The 20,483-nt window shown below is 30.3% G+C and overlaps 1 protein-coding gene across 4 annotated transcripts in view; it reads left to right on the forward strand.

The window, feature by feature from the left end:
- Positions 1 to 20,483, forward strand: part of tpo (thyroid peroxidase) — a 58,056-nt gene that overhangs the window by 12,987 nt on the left and 24,586 nt on the right. For all 4 annotated transcript variants that reach the window (XR_007829511.1, XM_051132539.1, XM_051132538.1 and 1 more), the window contains 3 exons: positions 2,883 to 3,089; positions 7,501 to 8,001; positions 19,512 to 19,770. Coding sequence is in view for 3 of the 4 variants with exons in the window: in XM_051132539.1 (XP_050988496.1) it covers positions 2,883 to 3,089; positions 7,501 to 8,001; positions 19,512 to 19,770 (967 nt within the window). In the remaining variant the exon portion in view is untranslated. The remainder of the gene's footprint in view (positions 1 to 2,882; positions 3,090 to 7,500; positions 8,002 to 19,511; positions 19,771 to 20,483) is intronic.

Consider the following 20,483-nt stretch of genomic DNA (forward strand, 5'->3'; position numbering starts at 1 on the left):
CCGATATATATGTCTGGTGTAAAAATGTAAATTAATTTCAAAATTAAGATTAACAAGCTCTGACAAAAATGTTCCTTCTCTAAATGTTTTTAGATTATTTTATCAGCAAATTGGTTATGAAAATGACCGATACCGATAACCATAAAAATGCTTAATATCGGCTGGCCAGCTTTAAAGGACTCTAAACGATCCCAGCCGAGAAAGCTGAGTCTTATCTAGCGAAACGATCTGTCATTTTTTTTGAAAAATAAAAATTTGTATACTTTCTAAGCACAAAAGCTTGTGTAACACAGGTTCTGGTATGCGCGTTCACGATTGAATCATGTCGAAAGGTCACGCCGAACGTAGGCTGAACCACAGACGCAGTGTTTACAAAGTGAACGCGCAAAGACTAAGAAAGTGCAAGTAAGTCAAACGCTGTTTACAAACAAAAAGGTACAACATGTCGGACGATTCTGAAGTTGTAGGAGAAAATAAGATGGAGTTTTTCGCCATACTCAAACCTTTTTTAGCCAGAGTACACAGACGATGAACTTAGACGTGATTCATAGTAGTGATGGGAAGTTCGGATCATTTTACCAACTCAGACCTTTGAGTCTCGTTCAGCAAAATGAACGAATCTTTTTTCGAGTCATTTCGTTAATTTTAGAAAAATCTGCGTCACGTGACAGCCCCATAAGATAAACAAACAGCTCGAAAAACCCGAAGACTCAAAACAGTGAACTAATTCCAGTACAGAACCTAATAGGATGTTGCACTCCCCGAGATGACTCGTTCTTCGCGAGTCACTTTAAAAATGTGTTCAAAATGAACAAATTTTTATGAGCCTGCTGGCAGATATTTATTCTTGTTTTAATCATAAACTCACAAAGTTTTGATCAATACCCTCGTAAACAAGACTTCATACTGTATGTTAAGTAAATATATCTTGATTTATGAATCTTTAGACATTTGCACTGGAAAATGAGACAAAAAGTAATTGGTTGCAAAGATATTCGAGCCGTTTTTAGTAAAATGAATTAAAAAGTAATGGAAATCTGTTGGAAGCTGTATTTTCTAACTTTAATGTTTTGCTAATACAATACATTTACATTTAAATACCATATTGACGTATTGAGCTCCATGCAATTTATTGCTTAAATTTTCTTCATTTGGTCTTGAAAAGTCTTAGTTCACCCTTCCATAAATTACAGTCTACAAATGTCTTAAATTGGAGCTGAATGTCTTAAATTCATAAAGTCATATAAATGTTGCATGCATGCATCTTACTGAATAGTGAATAGTAATTTTTGTCTTGTTTTCCAATACAAATAAACATTCTTAAATCAAGATACATTTACTTGAGATGCAAACTGAACATATTCCTCCGGTTTCACAGACAGGGCTTAAGCCTAGTCCTAGACTAAAATGTAAGTCTGAGCTGTTTCAGCTGAAAGAAACTTGCACTGATTGATCTTAAAATATATCAGTGCCTTTGTTTTGTCTCAAGATGCACACCAGTAATGTTTTTTTTCTAAGCACATTTATAAAAATTACTTAAATGTCCTAATTGAACTATGGCCTAGTCCTGGCTTAGTCTAAGCCCTGTCTGTGAAACCGGGCCATTAAGTCTTGTTTTCCATGAAACTGAACTAAATGAAGTAAGTTTATGCTTAAAACAAGAACAAATATCTGTCAATGGCGTATGAAAAATAAACTAGTTTTCCTTTTGAAAAGTAGATTTTTGTGAGCCTAATGGAAGATATTTCTTGTTTTAATCATAAATATACAAATTTTTGATCAATTCCATCTTAAACAAGACTTCATGTGTTAAATTTGCATCTTAAGTACATATATCTTGATTTAAGAATCTTTAGACATTTGCACTGGAAAACGAAACAAAAAAGTCATTGGGAGCAAAGAAATTCAAGGCATTTTTAGTAAAATGAATTTAAAAAGTAATGGAAATCTGTTGTAAATTATATACACCACATTTAGAGACCATATTGATGCATTGTCCTCCATGCAACTTATTGCTTAAATTACCTGGTCTTAAAAAGTTCTTAAAAGTCTTAATTGCACCTACATAAAAAGGTCTAAATGGACTGATTTTAAGTGAGCATTAGACTATGTTGTCGTACAGTAGTGCATCAAATCATGGCATGCTTGTTTGCATTGCATTTTTTATATGCATGAAAAACATCTGCCAAATAAGCTTGAGAAAACGCTGCATATAAAACACCTCACAAGAGCTCGATCTCACATCTACCTGTGACACATTGGCCTTTCCGTGCTCTATTATCGCATTAAAAATGCAACGCTGTGCGCTCTGTTTTAAATATGCACGACCCCTTCTTTCCAAACGCAGAGAAACACGAACGTCGCTGCCATCGCGTCTCACTGAAACTATTTTTTTAATGAGGCAAAGGCTGCCGAACTTCAGTGCAAGAAACGTCGTGACAAATGTTCGTATTGTCACATCTCACATTGTGCAAGAGTGCAAAAACACTTCCATCTTATTTTGGCGCATGGCGGTTTAATTGCTAGTGGTTTTAATGACATTTTAACAGGTAAACAAACACAGGCGGAGGGGTATAATGAGATTTCCCTGACTGCCCACACACACAAAACAACATGCATTCATTTTACTCACCACAGCAAATCCTCGTGTTTTATTTGCTTAAGCACACCTGCATCAAATTATTAAAATAATAAGAATAGAGTTTATGTGCAAAGGTAGTAGTATTTGTTCATCTCTCAATCATCATTGGGTTGCATTGCATTGTATGTTTGGATCATTTACATCTCATCTTACTAAGACATATTATTGGAGACATAGAGTGACTACAGCGGGAGGTAATGCATCTTGCCTTAAGTCACTCTCTTTTGCTTTCTGTTTTGAGGTTCGAGAGGTGAGTAATAAAATCATGCACAGCTCCAGCATGACCGTCCTGGAGGACAGCGCTTACTCCCAGATGCTGGTGGACTGGGGCCAGTACATCGACCACGACATCTCCTTCACTCCTCAGAGCTCCAGCCAAAGCGCTTTCTCATTGGGACAGGACTGTCTGCACACCTGTAGCAATGCTGACCCCTGCTTCCCAATGCAGGTAACCTTTCAACAGTGCTTTAAAGTCACTTTTACTCCTGTCAGATAGTGTTGACAGCTGTAGCTGGTAAGGTTTACCCTCTTTAACTTTGTTTTGAGCCTGTTTTGTGTTCATCTGCTTCTCCCATTTACTCTTTTTACATTGACTATCACTCTATATAGAATAATACAAACATACAACAATAGTTTTTCAAATATTTACAGTATATACTGATAAATGTAACATTTGAACTGTCAGCAACTGAACTGCAGTGCTCAAACTATTTTAAATATAGTGAACTAAGCTACGAACTCCATCACAGTGTTTCCATCTAACGTGTATTTCGAGCTGCAGCTCGTCATATTAATAGTGTTTTCGCTAGTTAGCAGTAAACCAGTTAACGTTACCTCACCTGATTATGTTCGTAGAGTTGTGTTGGATGTTATCTTTGGAATGAAAATATTGATATTTTGTTTGTAAACATCATACTTTTTTCGCTGATTTACGTTAATGTCATAAAACTAGCAAGCTAAGCCAGTAGTAGCACTGAAGCCCCGTTCACACTAGCAGCGACGCTGGCGACGAGGTTGCTAGTGGGCGTTCCCTCTACTGGTTGCCTTGACAGCGAATCAGGTTTCTTGCCGCTAAATTCAAACATTTTGGAGGCAAAAGACTAAATATAATATAAATATAAATTAAATCTGTACATACATCTTTTTTTTCTTATTTATTTTACTTTCCATTTTATAAGTTAAAAATTTTCATCTAATACTTTATTTATTTATATAATAATGTACAGTATAACAGCTTTCTATTTTATAAAAATTTAAATATTTTATGCCAATATTTGAATTTATTGATGTTAAGTATTTAATCCAAATATGTTGAAATAAATATTTTGCCATTAAAAGTTAATCAAAATGAATCAAACTTATATCTGTCCCTACAAGCTTCTATACATTTTAATTTAGCTTTTAATAATTTAATGTGCTTTTGTGTTTTTATTTCTTTTAGTTTCAGCAATTTTAGTACATATTTCAGTTAGTTTTTCATTTATTTATTTATTTTTTATTTTATTTTAGCTTCATGTCAGCTTAAATTATATTTGTATAATAACTTCTTTAGGCTAAAAAGTAAATAAAAAAATATTTTAGTCTAATACTTGAATTTATTGATGTTTGAATAAATGTTTTGGCATTACAGAACTTATATCTATACAGATAACGTGTAATTCATAGAACTCTTTCTGTTCTATAGAACTTTGTCCAGTAAAGTGATTGGCTAGTTAAATTTGAGGGCGGGGCCTCCGTTCCTACAGCCGCTATATTGAGCGTCTCATTCATTATTCTACTAGGGCTCCGTCTCTGCTGTTGTGTATTATTAATCACGAGCAACATCTATTTTCATACGCGAATCACCGGCAGCTAGTTTTCTGCTATTGACTGGATAAGACATTCCCCCAGACGTTTCATTAGAATTATCTCTGGCTGTGACATCCCGTGTCAAGGAGCAGGTTACGGCGCTCATTTTTCGACTTCATTGACAGAAGTTCATTTAGTTGAAACAGATAAAATGCCACGCGTTTCCTCTGAGGCGAAGTCATTGTCTCGCGCTCTCTTTGTCTGATCCTGACGGCCCGCGATGAGTCAGACGTGGGAATATATATTTGAGTCGGAGGACAGTTCAGGACTGCTGGTTCGGAACAACCGAGATGAATCCGAGAACGCGGCTGAGCCCTATAATTAAAAAGAAAATATATCTCATTGATTACTTCTTTATCTCCGGCGAACCTCAAACGACCGTTGAAAATGGGGGTCACGGCAGCACCTTTTTGTTGGTGGTTCTGGATCCTTCGGGGCCTGAAATGCTCATAAAAATGTGCCGGTTTGTAAGTAATCTCACTGTCCCCAGCCAGAGGCGAGGAGGCCGCTTTCATAGATATACAAAATAGCATTTTATTCTTGCCCCCCCTGAGCCGCATACTGCATACTGCATACTGCATACTAATACTCACAGCTTCACGATGGACCGGACGCTCTTGGCATTCACTGAATGACAGATGGGAAATAAACAAAAAGATCTGTGATCAATCTTGCGAGTTTTTGCTCAGAACTCATTCTATCAAAACTCTGGAGACTCGATGGAGTTTCGTTGAAAGTCTGCGTGAAATAGATTTTATGCATTGGGATTAATTGGATGGGGAAGATGAATCAAGATTATTATTATAGATAAATCTATAATAACTAAATCTGGAATGGAAATTAAAACCATTCAAAAAACATTTTCGTTACTTTAAATGTAATATATGCAAGCGTTTTTTTGAGCAGAATCATTTCTGAAGGGTCCTGTGACACTGTAGACTGCAGTAATGATGCTAAAATTTCAGATTTGATGACATGAAGAAATTACATTTTCACTTGAAGTCAGAGTTGCAAAAATACTTCAGAATTTTTACTGTATTTTTGATCAAAGAAATGCAGCGTTGGTTTCTATTTAAAGGAGAAAACAGCTATTTTAAATCTTAAAAAATATTTCTAAATTTTTACTGTATATTTAATAAAAAAATACAGCTTTGGTTTCTGTTTAAAAATAAAAAAAGCTATTTTAAATTGTTAAAATATTTCAAAATTTTACTGTATTTTTGATCAAACAAATGCAGCTTTGGTTTCTATTTAAAGAACAAAACAGCTATTTTAAATTGTAAAACTATTTCAGAATTGTTACTGTATTTCTGATCTAAGAAATGCAGCTTTGGTTTCTATTCAAAGAAGGAAACAGCTATTTTAAATCATAAAATATTTAAACATTTTACTGTATTTTTAATCAAAAAAAATGCAAATTTGATTTGTTTTTAAAGAAGAAAACAGCTATTTCAAATTATAAAAATATGTCAACATTTTTACTGTATGTTTGATCAAAGACATGCAGCTTTGGTTTGTTTTTAAGAAGAATACAGCTGTTTTAAATCGTAAAAGTAATTCTGAATTTTTACTGTATTTTTGATCAAAGAAATGCAGGTTTGGTTTCTATTTAAAGAAGAAAACAGCTTTTTTAAATCATAAAAATATTTTTAAATTTTATTGTATTTTAAATCAAAGAAATACAGCTTTGGTTTGTTTTTAAGTAAGAAAATAGATATTTTAAATTGCAAAAATTGCAAAAATCAAAGAAATGCAGCTTTGGTTTCTATTTAAAGAAGAAAACAGCTGTTTTTAAATCATAAAAATATTTTTCAATTTTATTGTATTTTTAATCAAAGAAATGCAGTGTTGGTTTGTTTTTAAAGAAGAAAACGGCTGTTTTACATCATAAAAAATGTCAAAATTTTTACTCTATTTTTGATCAAAGACATGCAGCTTTGGTTTCTATTTAAAGAAGAAAAATGCTATTTTAAATCATTAAAATATAAAGAAAAATTGCAAAAAATATTTAAACTTTTTTTTTTTTTTTTTTGCTGAATTTGTGATCAAATACATGCAGCTTTGGTTTGTTTTTAAAGAAGAAAACAGCTATTTTAAATCATAAAACTATTTCAAAATTTTTACTGTATTTTTGATCAGAGATATGCAGCATTTCGTTTCCATTTAAAGAATAAAACAGCTATTTTAAAACCGTAATAATATTTCAGATCAAAGACATGCAGCTTTGTTTAATTTTGTGTTTAAAGGATAAAACTGCTATTTTAAATGGCTATTTTTGTGTTTTTGATCTAAGAAATGCAGCTTTGGTTTGTTTTTAAAGACAAAAAATGCTGTAAAAATATTTCACAATTTTTACTGTATTTTTGATCAAAGAAATGCAGCTTTTGTTGCTATTTAAAGACGTTTTAAATAGTACAAATATTATTTTTTTTTTACTGTATTTTTAATCATTTCTTTGAGAAATAACATTTATTTGAGAAATTCACTAGCAATTTCTGAGTGAAAGTGTTTTTTTTTTTTTTCTTTTTTTAGTGCATGTTTAAAATGCCATTTATCCATACTTATATAATTTTTTTCTCTAAATAGTTATTTATGTTGCTCTAAAATGGATTAAAATAGATTTTTTAGTCAGATGAACATCATTTCAACCAACCTGCAGTGTAAAAAAAAAAAAAAAAGAAAAGAAAGAAAGAAAAGAAAACTTAGAAATCTCACATTTAACATCTTATTTACTGCTACTTTGTAACTGTTGGTGAATTTGAAATTTACTAGTAATTTATTATGTGAAAACTGTTTCTACACCTTTTTTTCAAGGTCATATTAATGTCAGAACCAGAAAGCACTTAAAAATATATTTTTTGTCTGAAAATGTCTATAAATGAGTATTTTGATGATTTGGCTGATATTGTTTGACCTTCAAACTTACATTTCATGAATTTATGATAATGCTTTTAGGTTTAACACAATCTGAGCAAACAATACACAGTCATTTTTCCTCCTTTATTTCTTAGATTCCCAAGGATGACAAATTGTCCGGCAATAAAAGCTGTCTTCCATTCTTCCGTTCTTCACCCGCCTGCATTAACGTTCAGACAGATGTGCGTCACGCTCTACAGCGACAGCAGATTAATTCAATCACATCCTTCATCGACGCCTCGACCGTCTACGGCCATTCGCCAAATCTGGAGAAAACCCTGAGAAACCTGTCCAGCGCTGAAGGTCTGCTGGCCGTCAACAGTGAATACAGCGATGGCGGTCGGCCCTATTTGCCCTTCGTCTCCGTCCGGCCGTCAGCGTGCCTCCAGGAGCCCGGATCAGAGGCAGCAGAACGGGTCGAGTGTTTCGCAGCAGGTGACAGCAGGGTGAATGAGATCCTGCCCCTGTCTGTCCTGCACACGCTCTGGGTGAGAGAACACAACCGGTTGGCCGAACGCCTGACACGACTCAACCCTCACTGGGGGTCAGAGGTCATCTACCAGGAGACGCGCAAGATCATCGGCGCGCTCCATCAGGTAACAGACACACAGCAGCACTGTCAGACCAAGAAAAATGGTTTAACATCTAGTTTGAAAACTAAAACTGTCTATTTGCAAAAAAATAGAAACAAATACATAAGTAGTGAAATTATTATATTAAATTTGATATCTAAAATATGATTATTATTGATTTTTTTTTTTAAATAATTAATAAATTTATTAAATATAAATTATTAATTTTAGTATTTTATTTATATATATATATATATATATATAACTATATATATGTATATAAACCTATTATACTTATAAATATTGGTTTTGTTGTATGTGTTATGCTAATATAAGTAAAATGTAATAAAATAAAAATTCAAATAAAAATATAATAAATAATGTATAATTAAAAAAATAAATAAAAAGAAAAATATATTAATTCTTTTATCCACCAAGGATGCATGAAATTATTCTACAGTAAAGACATTATATATATATATATATATATATATATATATATATATAAGACTTGTAATAGTCTTTAAAGTAGTCTCTTATGCTCATCAAGGCTGCATTTATTTGATTAAAAATATAGAAAAAAAACAGTAATATTGCAAAATGTTTTTAAAATATAAAATAATGTTTTTTATTTTAACATACTTTAAAATAGAATTTATTCCTGTGATGAAAAGCTGAATTTTTATCAGCTGTTACTCCAGTCTTAAGTGTCACATGATCCTTCAGAAATCATTCTAATATGCGGATTTATTATTAGAATGATCAATGTTGGATAATATCAACAGTTGTGCTGCCAGATATTTTTTTGGAACCTGTAATTTTTTTTTTCAGGATTCTTTCATGAATAACAAGTTTAAAAAGTACAGTGTTTATTCAAAATATAAATATTTTATAACAATGTAAATAATTTATTATTAACTTTTAATAAACTTTTAATTATTAACTTAATATATCCTTGGTGAATAAAAGTATTAATTTCTTAAAAAAAAAAAAAAAAAAACGTAAAAATGTACTGACCCCAAACTTTTGAACGGTAGTGTATATAATGTTACAAAATATTTTTTTTATGTTTTCTATGTTTCTATGGGATTATTTTTGTGCCAATAAGAATGAACGTAACTTTATAAAACTGAACGTAACTTTCCAAGAAACGATCAAAAATATGCCACTGCAAAAGAAGAAAAACACAATGAAAATGAAAAAATGAACTCAGTCGCACGAATTTAACATGCTCTTCAAATATGCTTCATTCTTTGTTAATGATTTTCAAAGAATCGTTTTCGCGAATCATGGATTCTGAATGCGTTGCCACAGCTTTCGCTTACGCTTCGCAAATTTTCGTTTGCTGTTTTGGCACAAACCTCTCGTGGGGGCGGGCTTAACAGCGATCTACTCTGATTGGCTAATGAGCTTTTGATGGACAGTTGCTCTCTGAACTGGAAGCACGGACGGTGAAGTCAGTGGCGCAATACGTCGTGCTTTGTTTATAGAAACTATCAGAACTGTTGCACACTGTACATGAATAAAACTTTTATCGATGTTATTGATTAACGTTACTTTAGCAACACGAACTTACTTCAAGCTGCCCTGAGGGACAAGCTGAGGTGGAAGATGATGCTGCTCCGTGTCTCTCCTGGGAGCTCATCTTTAGAAACTAAGAGACGACCGTAGGTGAAATACTAATAACATTAATACTTAATATAAACAAAGCACGACGTATTGCACACTACAACAACTTTCCAATATGTGCGCCACTGACGTCACCGTCCGTGCTTCCAGGTCAGAGAGCAACTGTCCATCAAAAGCTCATTAGCCAATCAGAGTAGATCGCTGTTAAGCCCGCCCCCACGAGAGGTTTGTGCCAAAACAGCAAACGAAAATTTGCGAAGCGTAAGCGAAAGCTGTGGCAACGCATTCAGAATCCATGATTCGCGAAAACGATTCTTTGAAAATCATTAACAAAGAATGAAGCATATTTGAAGAGCATGTTAAATTCGTGCGACTGAGTTCATTTTTTCATTTTCATTGTGTTTTTCTTCTTTTGCAGTGGCATATTTTTGATCGTTTCTTGGAAAGTTACGTTCAGTTTTATAAAGTTACGTTCATTCTTATTGGCACAAAAATAATCCCATATGTTTCCAACATTGCTAACAATCAGCAATGTTTGTTCAGCAACAAATCAACGTATTAGAATGATTTCTAAAGGATCATGTGACACTGAAGACTGGAGAAATGATGCAGAAAATTCATCTTTGATCACAGAAATAAATTACATTTTAACACATAATCATATAGAAAATGGATATTTTAAATTATAATAATATTTCACAATTTTGCTATTTTTACTGTATTTTAAATCAAATAAACAACTTTGGTGAGCAGAAGAGACTTCTTTTAAAAACAGTTAAAAATGTTTCAGTATTTAAAAAAATAATATACGTAATAATAATGATAATAATAATAACAATAATTTTTTGGTTAGAATGGATACAAACCAATTTATTTTTTTGCTTGAAATTCACCAGAATTTTTCCTCAAGTCCTATTATCAAAATGTATAAAACGAAAGTAAAAAATAAAACATTTCTGTTTTGAGGGAAAATGCCTCCTGCTGCAGTATTTTAACAAAAATCATTTCTTTGGTGCAATGAAACTTTGGCTTCATGAGAAAATTTATGCAAAATATATTCCATAAATTACTCCTGCCTGACAAACGTGACCTCTGATGGGCGATTACTGATTCTGAACGGCCGCAGTCGTGGCTCTCATTGTCTCCGCTGACCAAAAATCACAGATCAACATTAGGAAAAAAGAAAAACCCGTCAGTTCTGTGACATACAGTACTGTCAGATCTGAAGCTGCACGTTTTAACCTGCGCTGAAAGCTGAAAAGCTAATTATGTCAGCTTGACAGAGCCAGCATACCGATCTACTGTTAAAGCTTCTTCTGAGACAAAATTATGTTAACATTTTCTCCTCCTACAGTTCTCAAGCTACAGTCATCAAACTCAGCTCAGACCTTCAGACCAGTCAGACTCTGTAAGCTGTATGTTTTCTAACTGATCGGACCTGTAGTTTTTATTAAACGGACGATCAAAATATGAAAAGTCCCATAGACTTTCATTGAAGGGGCCAAAACTTTTGGACAATAAAACATATAGTGTTAGTTGTCTTTCACTAGTAAAGCTTAATGACTATCTCAGGACAACATGCTAGCACAATGTTATCAGTGTATTAAATCATGCTAGAAATTTATCAACATGGTAAAACATGCTAACAACATTTTAAAATGTGTTAAAACATTAAAAAACATGTTAAAACATGCTAAAACATGCTAGCAATGTGCTAAATCATGTTAGCAACATTTTAAATTGTTAAAACATGTTAGTAACATGGTAATTTATCCTAGAAACATGCTAGTGATGAGTTAAATCATGTTACAACATGTTAAAACATGTTAGCAATGTGCTAAATCATGCTAGCAATGTGCTAAAACACGCTAGCAACATTTTAAATTGTTGAAACATGTTAGTAACATGGTAATTCATCCTAGAAACATGTAAGCGATGTGTTAAATCATGTTACAACATACTAAAACATGCTAGCAACGTCCTAAAACATGCTAGCAACATTTTAAATTGTTAAAACATGTTAGAGACGTTAAAACATGTTAAATCATGTTAAAACAATAATGTTAGCAATATGCTAAATCATACTAAGAACATACTACACATGTTAGCATCATGTTAAAATATGACAGAAATGTGCTAAATCACTTTAGAGACATGCTAAAACAAGTTAGCAACATGTAAACAATGTGTTATCAAATCATGCTACCAACTTATAAAAAATACTAGAAACATGCTAATAAAACGTGCTAAAACATGTTAGCCACATGATAAATCATTTTAGAAACATGTTAGCAATGTGCTAAATCATGTTAGGAACATGCTAAAACATGTTAGCATCATGTTAAAAAATGTTAACATTGCATCAAATTATGTTAAAACGTACGTAATGTGCTGAATCATGCTAGCAACGTGAAAATACTAACAATGTGTTAAATCATGCAGTCCACATAAAACATGTTAGAAACATGCTACTAAAACATGCACCAAAACATGTTAGTAACGTGGTAATTCATCTTAAAAACATGCTAGCAATCTGCTAAATCATGCTAGAAACATGCTAAAAATCAGTTGAATCATGGTAGCAACTAGCAACATGTTGAAAACATGGTAGAAATCTGTTAAATCATACTAGCAACACACTAACCATGGTAACAATATGATAAATCATGCTAAAACATGTTAGCAATGTGTGAAATCATAGTAGCAACTTAGCGACATGTTAATTTGTGTACAATTACAAAAAAAACAAACAAAAAAACATGAGTCATGTTATGTTGTGATGCAATAAAATAAATTACTAAAATTACTAGTAAAAATTGACATAAAAATACATTTAAAAATTGTATTATCATTATTTAGCTTGTTTTTAAAAGCAAAAATGGCACAAAAATCTTTTTGGGTTTATTTTAGATATATTTTATAACTAAAATAAGTACTAAAAAATGACTAAAATTACAAATGCAAACTTTCAACAAAGTTAATTTGTCAAGCTACATCAAAGTTAGTCATCAAACGTTACTCATCTAGTTACGCTGCTGTTATTTATCTGTGCATCACAGTTTTGAATGCATCATAGACATCTCTAAATATGCAATAAATCTGTTCAACTGTGCTTGAGGCAACAAGCATTCGGGCTGCACAAAATGAAAATGTCCTTGATAAAGCGGACGGTCCGTCTCGTGGTCTCAGTGATGAGGATCTGAGCGTGTTTATTGTTTATATACCCGGTTAGTGATGGGCTAGTTAAAGCGGTTAGTCCCTCAGCGGCGCTGCTCACGCTCACATACGGCACTGAGCTTTTCTCTTGTCTGAAAGCGTCCAATTAAAGCCTTATCTAGAGTTTCAGAAACACTGTGTGCTTTAGGCGTTGAAACTCAGCTTTGTACTGCAGTCTGTTGCAGCAGTTTGTCTGACAGCTGGTTAAAACACAGATCCGTGCAGGAGGAACTGCTCATACTCATACTTCGTTCACTGCAGCTTTAACACGCATCTTATGATTCAGAGCACTGTTGTTCTAGTATTATAGTGTTATTATTTTTGCTGGGTTTTTTTGTTTCTTTTAAAGTTATAATAATTTTGCTGTGGGTTCTTTTTTTAATTTTTTTTTTTAATAGTTTTGGTGTTTTTTTTTTTTTTATTAAACTAAATGAAAATGAGAAATGTTATTTTCTTTAAGTATATTACTTTGTTCAATTTTATTTCAAAAATGTTTTTTTTTTTTTACATAAAATAAGAATGAAGATTTTATTATTTATGTATTTATATGTTTATATCTAGTTATTTATATAGTTATATTTTATATAGTTTGCCATGAAATATTATTTCAGTTTTAAAAATTTATTTTTCAACTTTAATCACTTACAGTTTCTTTGTTTTCACAAAATCATTTTTTTTTTATTTAAAAGATTTTTATTCTTAGGGGTTTTTTTCTAGTTTTATTTTAGTACATCAAATTAACTAAATGAAAATAAGAAATATTGAAAATGAGAAAATGAGTTGCCTTGGCAGCTAGTTGTTTTTTTTTTTTTTTATGTTTTATTTTTGTTAAAATGTATTTTATCTCAATCAAACTCACTTACATTTTTTTTCTTCACAAAATAAATTTTTGTATTTCTTTTCACTTAAAATATTTTTATTCTTAACTTTTATATTTTTTATTTTTTATAATTTTTTTATTTCAGTCTTGAGTATATCAGGTTAACGAAATAAAAATAAGATTTTTTTTTTTATTTTTTATTACATATTTTTGTTAAAGTTTATTTTATATCAGTAAAAACTTTTCATTGTGTTCAGTTTTTTTCACAAAATAAAAAATTGTATTTTTACGTTTTTATATAGTTTTTATTATTGAGTTATTTTAGTACATCAAGTTTAGTACATACTTTTTTTCGTTTGTTTTATATATATTTAATAATTAAAATAAGAATAAGAAAATTAATTACAAAATTTTTTTTTTGCCGTTTTTATTCTTCCTTTCCTCAATTTGTGTAAATCTCACCCTATAAAGTTATATATAAGTCATGTTATGTTGAGATGCAATAAAATAAATTACTAAAATTACTAAAGCAAAAATTGGCGTAAAAATACAATTAAAAAAATTATTATTTAGCTTGTTTTTAAAAGCAAAAATGCTACAAAATTCTTTTCTGGTTTATTTTATCTATATTTTATAACTACAATTACAAAAAATTGAAATAATAAAATGTTTAATATTATTATTTAGCTTGTTGTTAAAAGCAAAAATGCTACGAAATGCTTATTTTGGTTTATGTTATATGTATTTTATAACTAAAATATACTAAAAATTACTACCTTTTTTTGCTTAAAAAAATATATATATATATATATATATATATATATATATATGTATATGTATATGTATATATGTAAATAAATACGTTGCCGTTTTAATCTTTTTTTCCTCAATCTGTGTAGATTATAAATGCCATGTTATGCTGTGATGCATTAAAATAAATGACTAAAATTACTAAAGCTAAAATAAAAAATAATAATAATAATAATAATAATAAAAATTAAATAAACTAAAAAAAATTTGTAATATTATTATTTAGCTTGTTTTTAAAAGCAAAAATGCTGTTTATTTTATATATATTTTATAACTAAAATAAAAATTCATTTTTATTCTTTCTTTCCTCAATCTGTCTGAATTTTATCACCGAATGAGGTTATATAAGTCATGTTATTTTGTAATGCAATAAAATAAATTATTAATAACATTAAAATTTGTAATATTATTGTGTACCTTGTTTTTATTTATATATATGTACTAAAAAAAATACTTAAATTACAAAAAACATTTTTTATTATTATTATTATTTAGCTTGTTTTTAAAAGCAAAAATGCTACAAAATGCATATATTTTGTAAGAAAGTGTGACATGCTCGAGTGAAACAGTCACTCTTTTTGAAATCAGCATCCAAATACGCGTGAGAAACTTGGATTTCGTTCAGCAAATGTGCTGCAGAGCGGTTTATAAATGAGTCTTTGAAAGCTCTTCAACAATTAACCTGATGAATGCGGCGGCGTCACTTCATTCAGAGCAGCAGAATCAGATCCTCTCTGTGTGGAACAGACAGAAAAGCAGATTCGCCACAGTGGGCAGAGAAGAGATTCAGGGATTAAAGGCCTCGAGGCGTGGAAGTAAAGCCCTCGTCCTCTCCGAGCGGCCCTCGCCGAATCAAAGACATATTTGATGGCTCGCACAAGCGTCTCTAAGGTTGAATGCTGCCCGGCGCCGTGAATTAAAGCGACTCTAAAGCAGTACAGAAGCCACAGAGATGGCCCAAATCAAACGGAGCGCAGTGTTTTAACAACGTCCCGCAGGGGCCGACTTCACACAAGCGGTAAAAACAGTTTCCAGTGCTGCTCTTTCACGGACAGCGGGGTTTGATTTATACATCCCCTCCGTGGAGGGCCGGCCGGCCGTCAGTCAGACACGCTTTTGAAACCCGGCCGTAACATCTCTGTGCGGGACGCCGCGCTTTTTGAGGTGAAACGCTGGACTATTTTCATAAACAGCGATAAGAAGGATGAATTTTTGAGGCGTATCACAGGGAGAAAGAGTCGTGTGATCTCATCTTATCTCCAGGTACAGCACGTCAGAAAACCGCTGTATCACACACAATCTGCAGGTGCTGCAATTAAAATAAATGAAATAAAACATACCTTTAAAAAGTATTTGATACTTGGAATGAAGGTGAAAATAAAAACATAAATTATTATTATTATTATTATATTACATTAAAAATTTATATTACATTAAAAATTATTAATTAAATCAATTAAATTGAAATTTTACCTTGGCAAGTAACTAAAATAACAAGTTTATCTGAAGTACTAAAATTACTAAAACTGACATAAAAAATAAAATAAACCTAAATAGAAATACTTAAAAAAAATAATAAATATTATTTAAAAAATAATAAAATGTCAAAATTACTAAAAATAATAATAATAATAATAATGATAATAATAACAGACTTAAAAAAAAGTGTAAATGTTGGCTTGGCAAGTAACTGAAATATGTTAAAGTACTAGAATTATTAAAACTAAAACAGAAATAAAAATAAATAAAAGGTTGTTGTTTTATTCTTTTTTTCTCAATTTGTTAAATTTATCACAAAATAGTGTTAAGTCATATTATGTTGTGATGCAGTGATATAAATGAAATTTAATAAAGCATTAAATTAAAATTGTTAAAGCTGACATAAAAGAAAATATATTAAACATATATTAATGTATATTTTATATATATATATATACACATACGTGTGTGTGTGTGTAAATATATAAATATGTTTTATTAACTACTAATTGAAATAATAATATGATGCAATAAAATAATTCAAATAAATAAAACAAAATTGTTTTTGTATACTGAAATAAAGATACATAAAGTAAAATAATAAAATATTAAAAGAAAAAAGCATTTTATTTTTTAATAAAATATATTTTTAAAATCTGTAATATGTTTAAAGTTGAACTACTAAAATTACTAAAACTGAAATAAAAATAAATGTAAAAAAACAGTATAAAATTAATTATTGAATTGTATAAAATTGATTTGTATAAAATTAATTACTAAATGAAGGTCATGTATAAGTCATGATTGTTAGGATGCTATAAAATAAATTGTTTTTGTTAAAATATTAAAAGAAAAACTGAAATATTTAAGTTGAAGTTAAACATATTTAAGTTGAATTAAACATTTAAGTTGAAGTACTACAATTTTTTTTGTTGCTCTTTTGTTTTCTTTCCTTAGTAAAATTAATCACTAAATAATTGTATATATAAATTATGTCATGATTAAATAAATAAATACATTGTTTATATGAGCTATTTATTTATTTGAAATAAAGATGACAAAATGTATATATTAAATGAAAAACTGAAATAAGTTTAAGATGAAGTACTAAAATTACTAAAACTGAAATAAAAATAAATTAAAGCTATTTAAGTAGCTTTTTTATTCATTCTTTCCTTAACCTGTGTAAAATTCATCAACCCGACCGTAACGTCTCTGTGCGGGACGCGGCACTTCTCGAGGTGACGTGCTGGACTATTTTCATAAAGAGCGATAAGACGGGATGAATTTTTGAGGCGTATCGCAGTGAGAAAAAGCCGTATGATCTCATCTTATCTCCAGGTACAGGACGTCCCAACTGCCATCTCACACAGAATATATGTATAAAATCCCAGATAGACGAGTGTCTTCTGCATTAGAGAGCAGATGGAGCGTGCTTTTCTCAACTTTCCAACTATAGATTTCAGAATCACAGTATTATCATGCAGATCTCTGGATTTTGTGCCCTTGGGCTGATAGAAGTGTGTTCAGATTTACCATTTAGTCATTTTTCTTGCAAATGCAATTTGATGCAGTGCTGTAAAAATGCTCAGTTGTTCACACAAAACCTAGTGAGCTGCCCATCTAGACAGCATCTATCATAGCACTCTTTACAGGCACCATGCAAAAAAGGCAATTGCAGAATCCATTGCTACCTTTGAAAAAAGGAGTCATCCGCAATGCGTAATAATAAAATTAAAAATTAAATAAAATTAACACCAAATAAGGTTGCATTATAATAAAATACAATATTCCTAAAAAGCTGTTTTTGTTAACTGAAAGTAATAAAATAAAATAAAATAAAATAAAATAAAATAAAATAAAATAAAATATTAAATAAAAAATTTAAACAAAAAACAAAATTGAGATGTTGCCTTGGCATAAATAAGTTGAAGTACTAAAATGATTAAAACTGACATAAACATGAATGCAAGCTAAATAGAAATACTTAAAAAAACAAAACTAATAACATGTCAAAATTACTATGATAATAATAATAATAATAATAATAACAATAATAATAATAATAATACGAATACAGTTCTGTAAACTAAAAATCTAAAAATAATTCTAATTTAAAGTATTAATAAGTATTATAAAAGTATATAAATAATACTAAAATAACACTTCCAAAAAGTTAACTGAAAGTAATAAATAGAATAAAACAAAATAAAATATATTACATTACAAACTATTTAAAAAAAAATGCTAAATTGAAATTTTACCTTGGCAAGTAACTAAAATAAGTTATTTGAAGTACTAAAATTACTAAAACTGACATAAAAAATAAAATAAACCTAACAGAAATACTTAAAAAAAAATAATATTATTTAAAAAATAATCAAATGTCAAAATTACTAAAAAAAAAAAAAAATAAAAATAATAATAATAATAAAAATTCGGTAAACTAAAAATATAAAAATGAATACTAATTCACAATATTAATAAGCATTATAATAGAATATAAATAGTACTAAAATAATACTTCCAAAAAGTTGTTTTTGTTACCTGAAAATAATAAATAAAACAAAATAAAATAAAATAAAATCTAAAATTAAAAAAGAAATTAAATTAAAAATTATAAATAGAAAAAAATACAAAATTGAAATGTTGCCTTGGTAAGTAACTAAAATGACAAGTTTATTTGAAGTACTAAAAATTATAAATATTTTAAAAATAATAAATATTCAATATTCAAAATATTCAAAAATATTATTAAGTATTATAATACAATATAAATAATACTAAAATGATAATTCCAAAAAGTTGTTTTTGTTAACTTAAAGTAATAAAATAAAATAAAATAATAAATAAAATAAAATAAAAAAATATTAAATGAAAAAATATTTTTGGCAAGTAACTGAAATAGCAAGTTAATGAGCTAAAATGACTAAAACTGACATTAAAATTATTTAATCCTACATAGAAAAAACTAATAAAATGTAAAAAATACTAAAATAAAATAATAATAATAATAATAATAATAATACAAATCAGTAAAATAAAAATATGAAAATGAGTAATAACTCAAAATATTAATAAGTATTATTATAGAATATAAAAAATACTAAAATAACACTTCCAAAATGGCAGAGGAAGCAAGAGAAACGTTGATCATAAATACATTTGCAGGTTAATATATTCTGAAAATATCAATAAAAATAGCTCAGTCAGATTCAAAATATGAATAAATAATATAAAAGTGTATAAAAAAATACTAAAATAACATTGCCAAAATGACAAGAGCAAGGGAAATGTTAGAATAATCAATAAAAAATACATTCATGTTATTCATTTTTGAAACTATCAATAAAAACAGTTCAGTCTGAATACAATGAGCTATTTTAGCCAATATTTTATAGTTTTAGTTAAAAAAAAACCAAACAAAAAAAAAACTATTTTGTCTTTCTACTTCAAAATGTCATGTTTAATTCAATGTGTTACTTATTTGTGACCACAGTTTTTTTATTCAGTAAAGACAAGTCGGCTCACCAGGTTTCGTAAAGGAGATGTTGATTGAATCTTGATATTGTTTTTGCAGATCATAACTATGAGAGACTACATTCCCAAGATCATCGGACAGGAAGCGTTTGATGAGTACATCGGTCCGTACGCGGGCTATAACGACTCTGTGGACCCGTCTGTGTCAAACGTGTTCGCCACGGCTGCGTTTCGCTTCGGTCACGTGACCATCTCACCGCGGCTAAGGAGACTCAACGAGAGCTTCCAGGAACATCAGCGCTTCTCCTCTCTGAACCTCCATCAGGCCTTCTTCAGCCCCTGGAGACTCATAAGAGAAGGTGAACATGCTCTTTAAATGAAACCAAACACTATCAGAGATCACTTACAATCTAGTTCAGCCAGACTTTTCATTATCGCTTTATAGTTTGATCCACTTTGCAGTTTATTCTCATCAAGAAGTGTCCATTTTCATAAGGAAGTTGTATTTCTGTATGCTTTTTTTCTTCTTTATTTTGCTTGTATAACTGTACTGCCTTAATGGGTTGGTTTTCTACTGCTTATTAAAAAAAAAAAGAAAAAAAAAAAAAAGAAAAAAGATTCGCGAACTTGCACTGAATTTCCGATCTGAATCAAAAGATTCGCTAACCCGCTCCAAAGTTCCGATCTAAATGAAATGATTCGCGATCCGCACTCCAAAGGAGAAATGAAGCTTTTCAAAGCTTGGAATCAATTGAACCAATTGCTTCGCAAAATGATTCACTGTTTCGAAGCCCTCGAAACACCACACACTAGTGACGCCTGCTGGTCAAACGTGTGCAAATGCAAACAACAAAACAAAAACTCAGGCTAAAACATCCAAGTATACCCGGCTGCAGCCTGCAGAACGGGGCGGGGCTGCACGTGGGGCGGGGCTACACGCATCGCCCCGCCCACAAATGCTTTCATTGGCTAATGACATGTAATGGCGAAGTCAACTCCGTAAACAGGAAATGCGGTTACGAGCATAGTTCAAGCTATGATTCATTTGTGATATTAAATATCTGTTACATAT

This window comes from Labeo rohita, chromosome 17 (assembly GCF_022985175.1).
Source record: "Labeo rohita strain BAU-BD-2019 chromosome 17, IGBB_LRoh.1.0, whole genome shotgun sequence".
Classification (NCBI taxonomy): domain Eukaryota; kingdom Metazoa; phylum Chordata; class Actinopteri; order Cypriniformes; family Cyprinidae; genus Labeo; species Labeo rohita.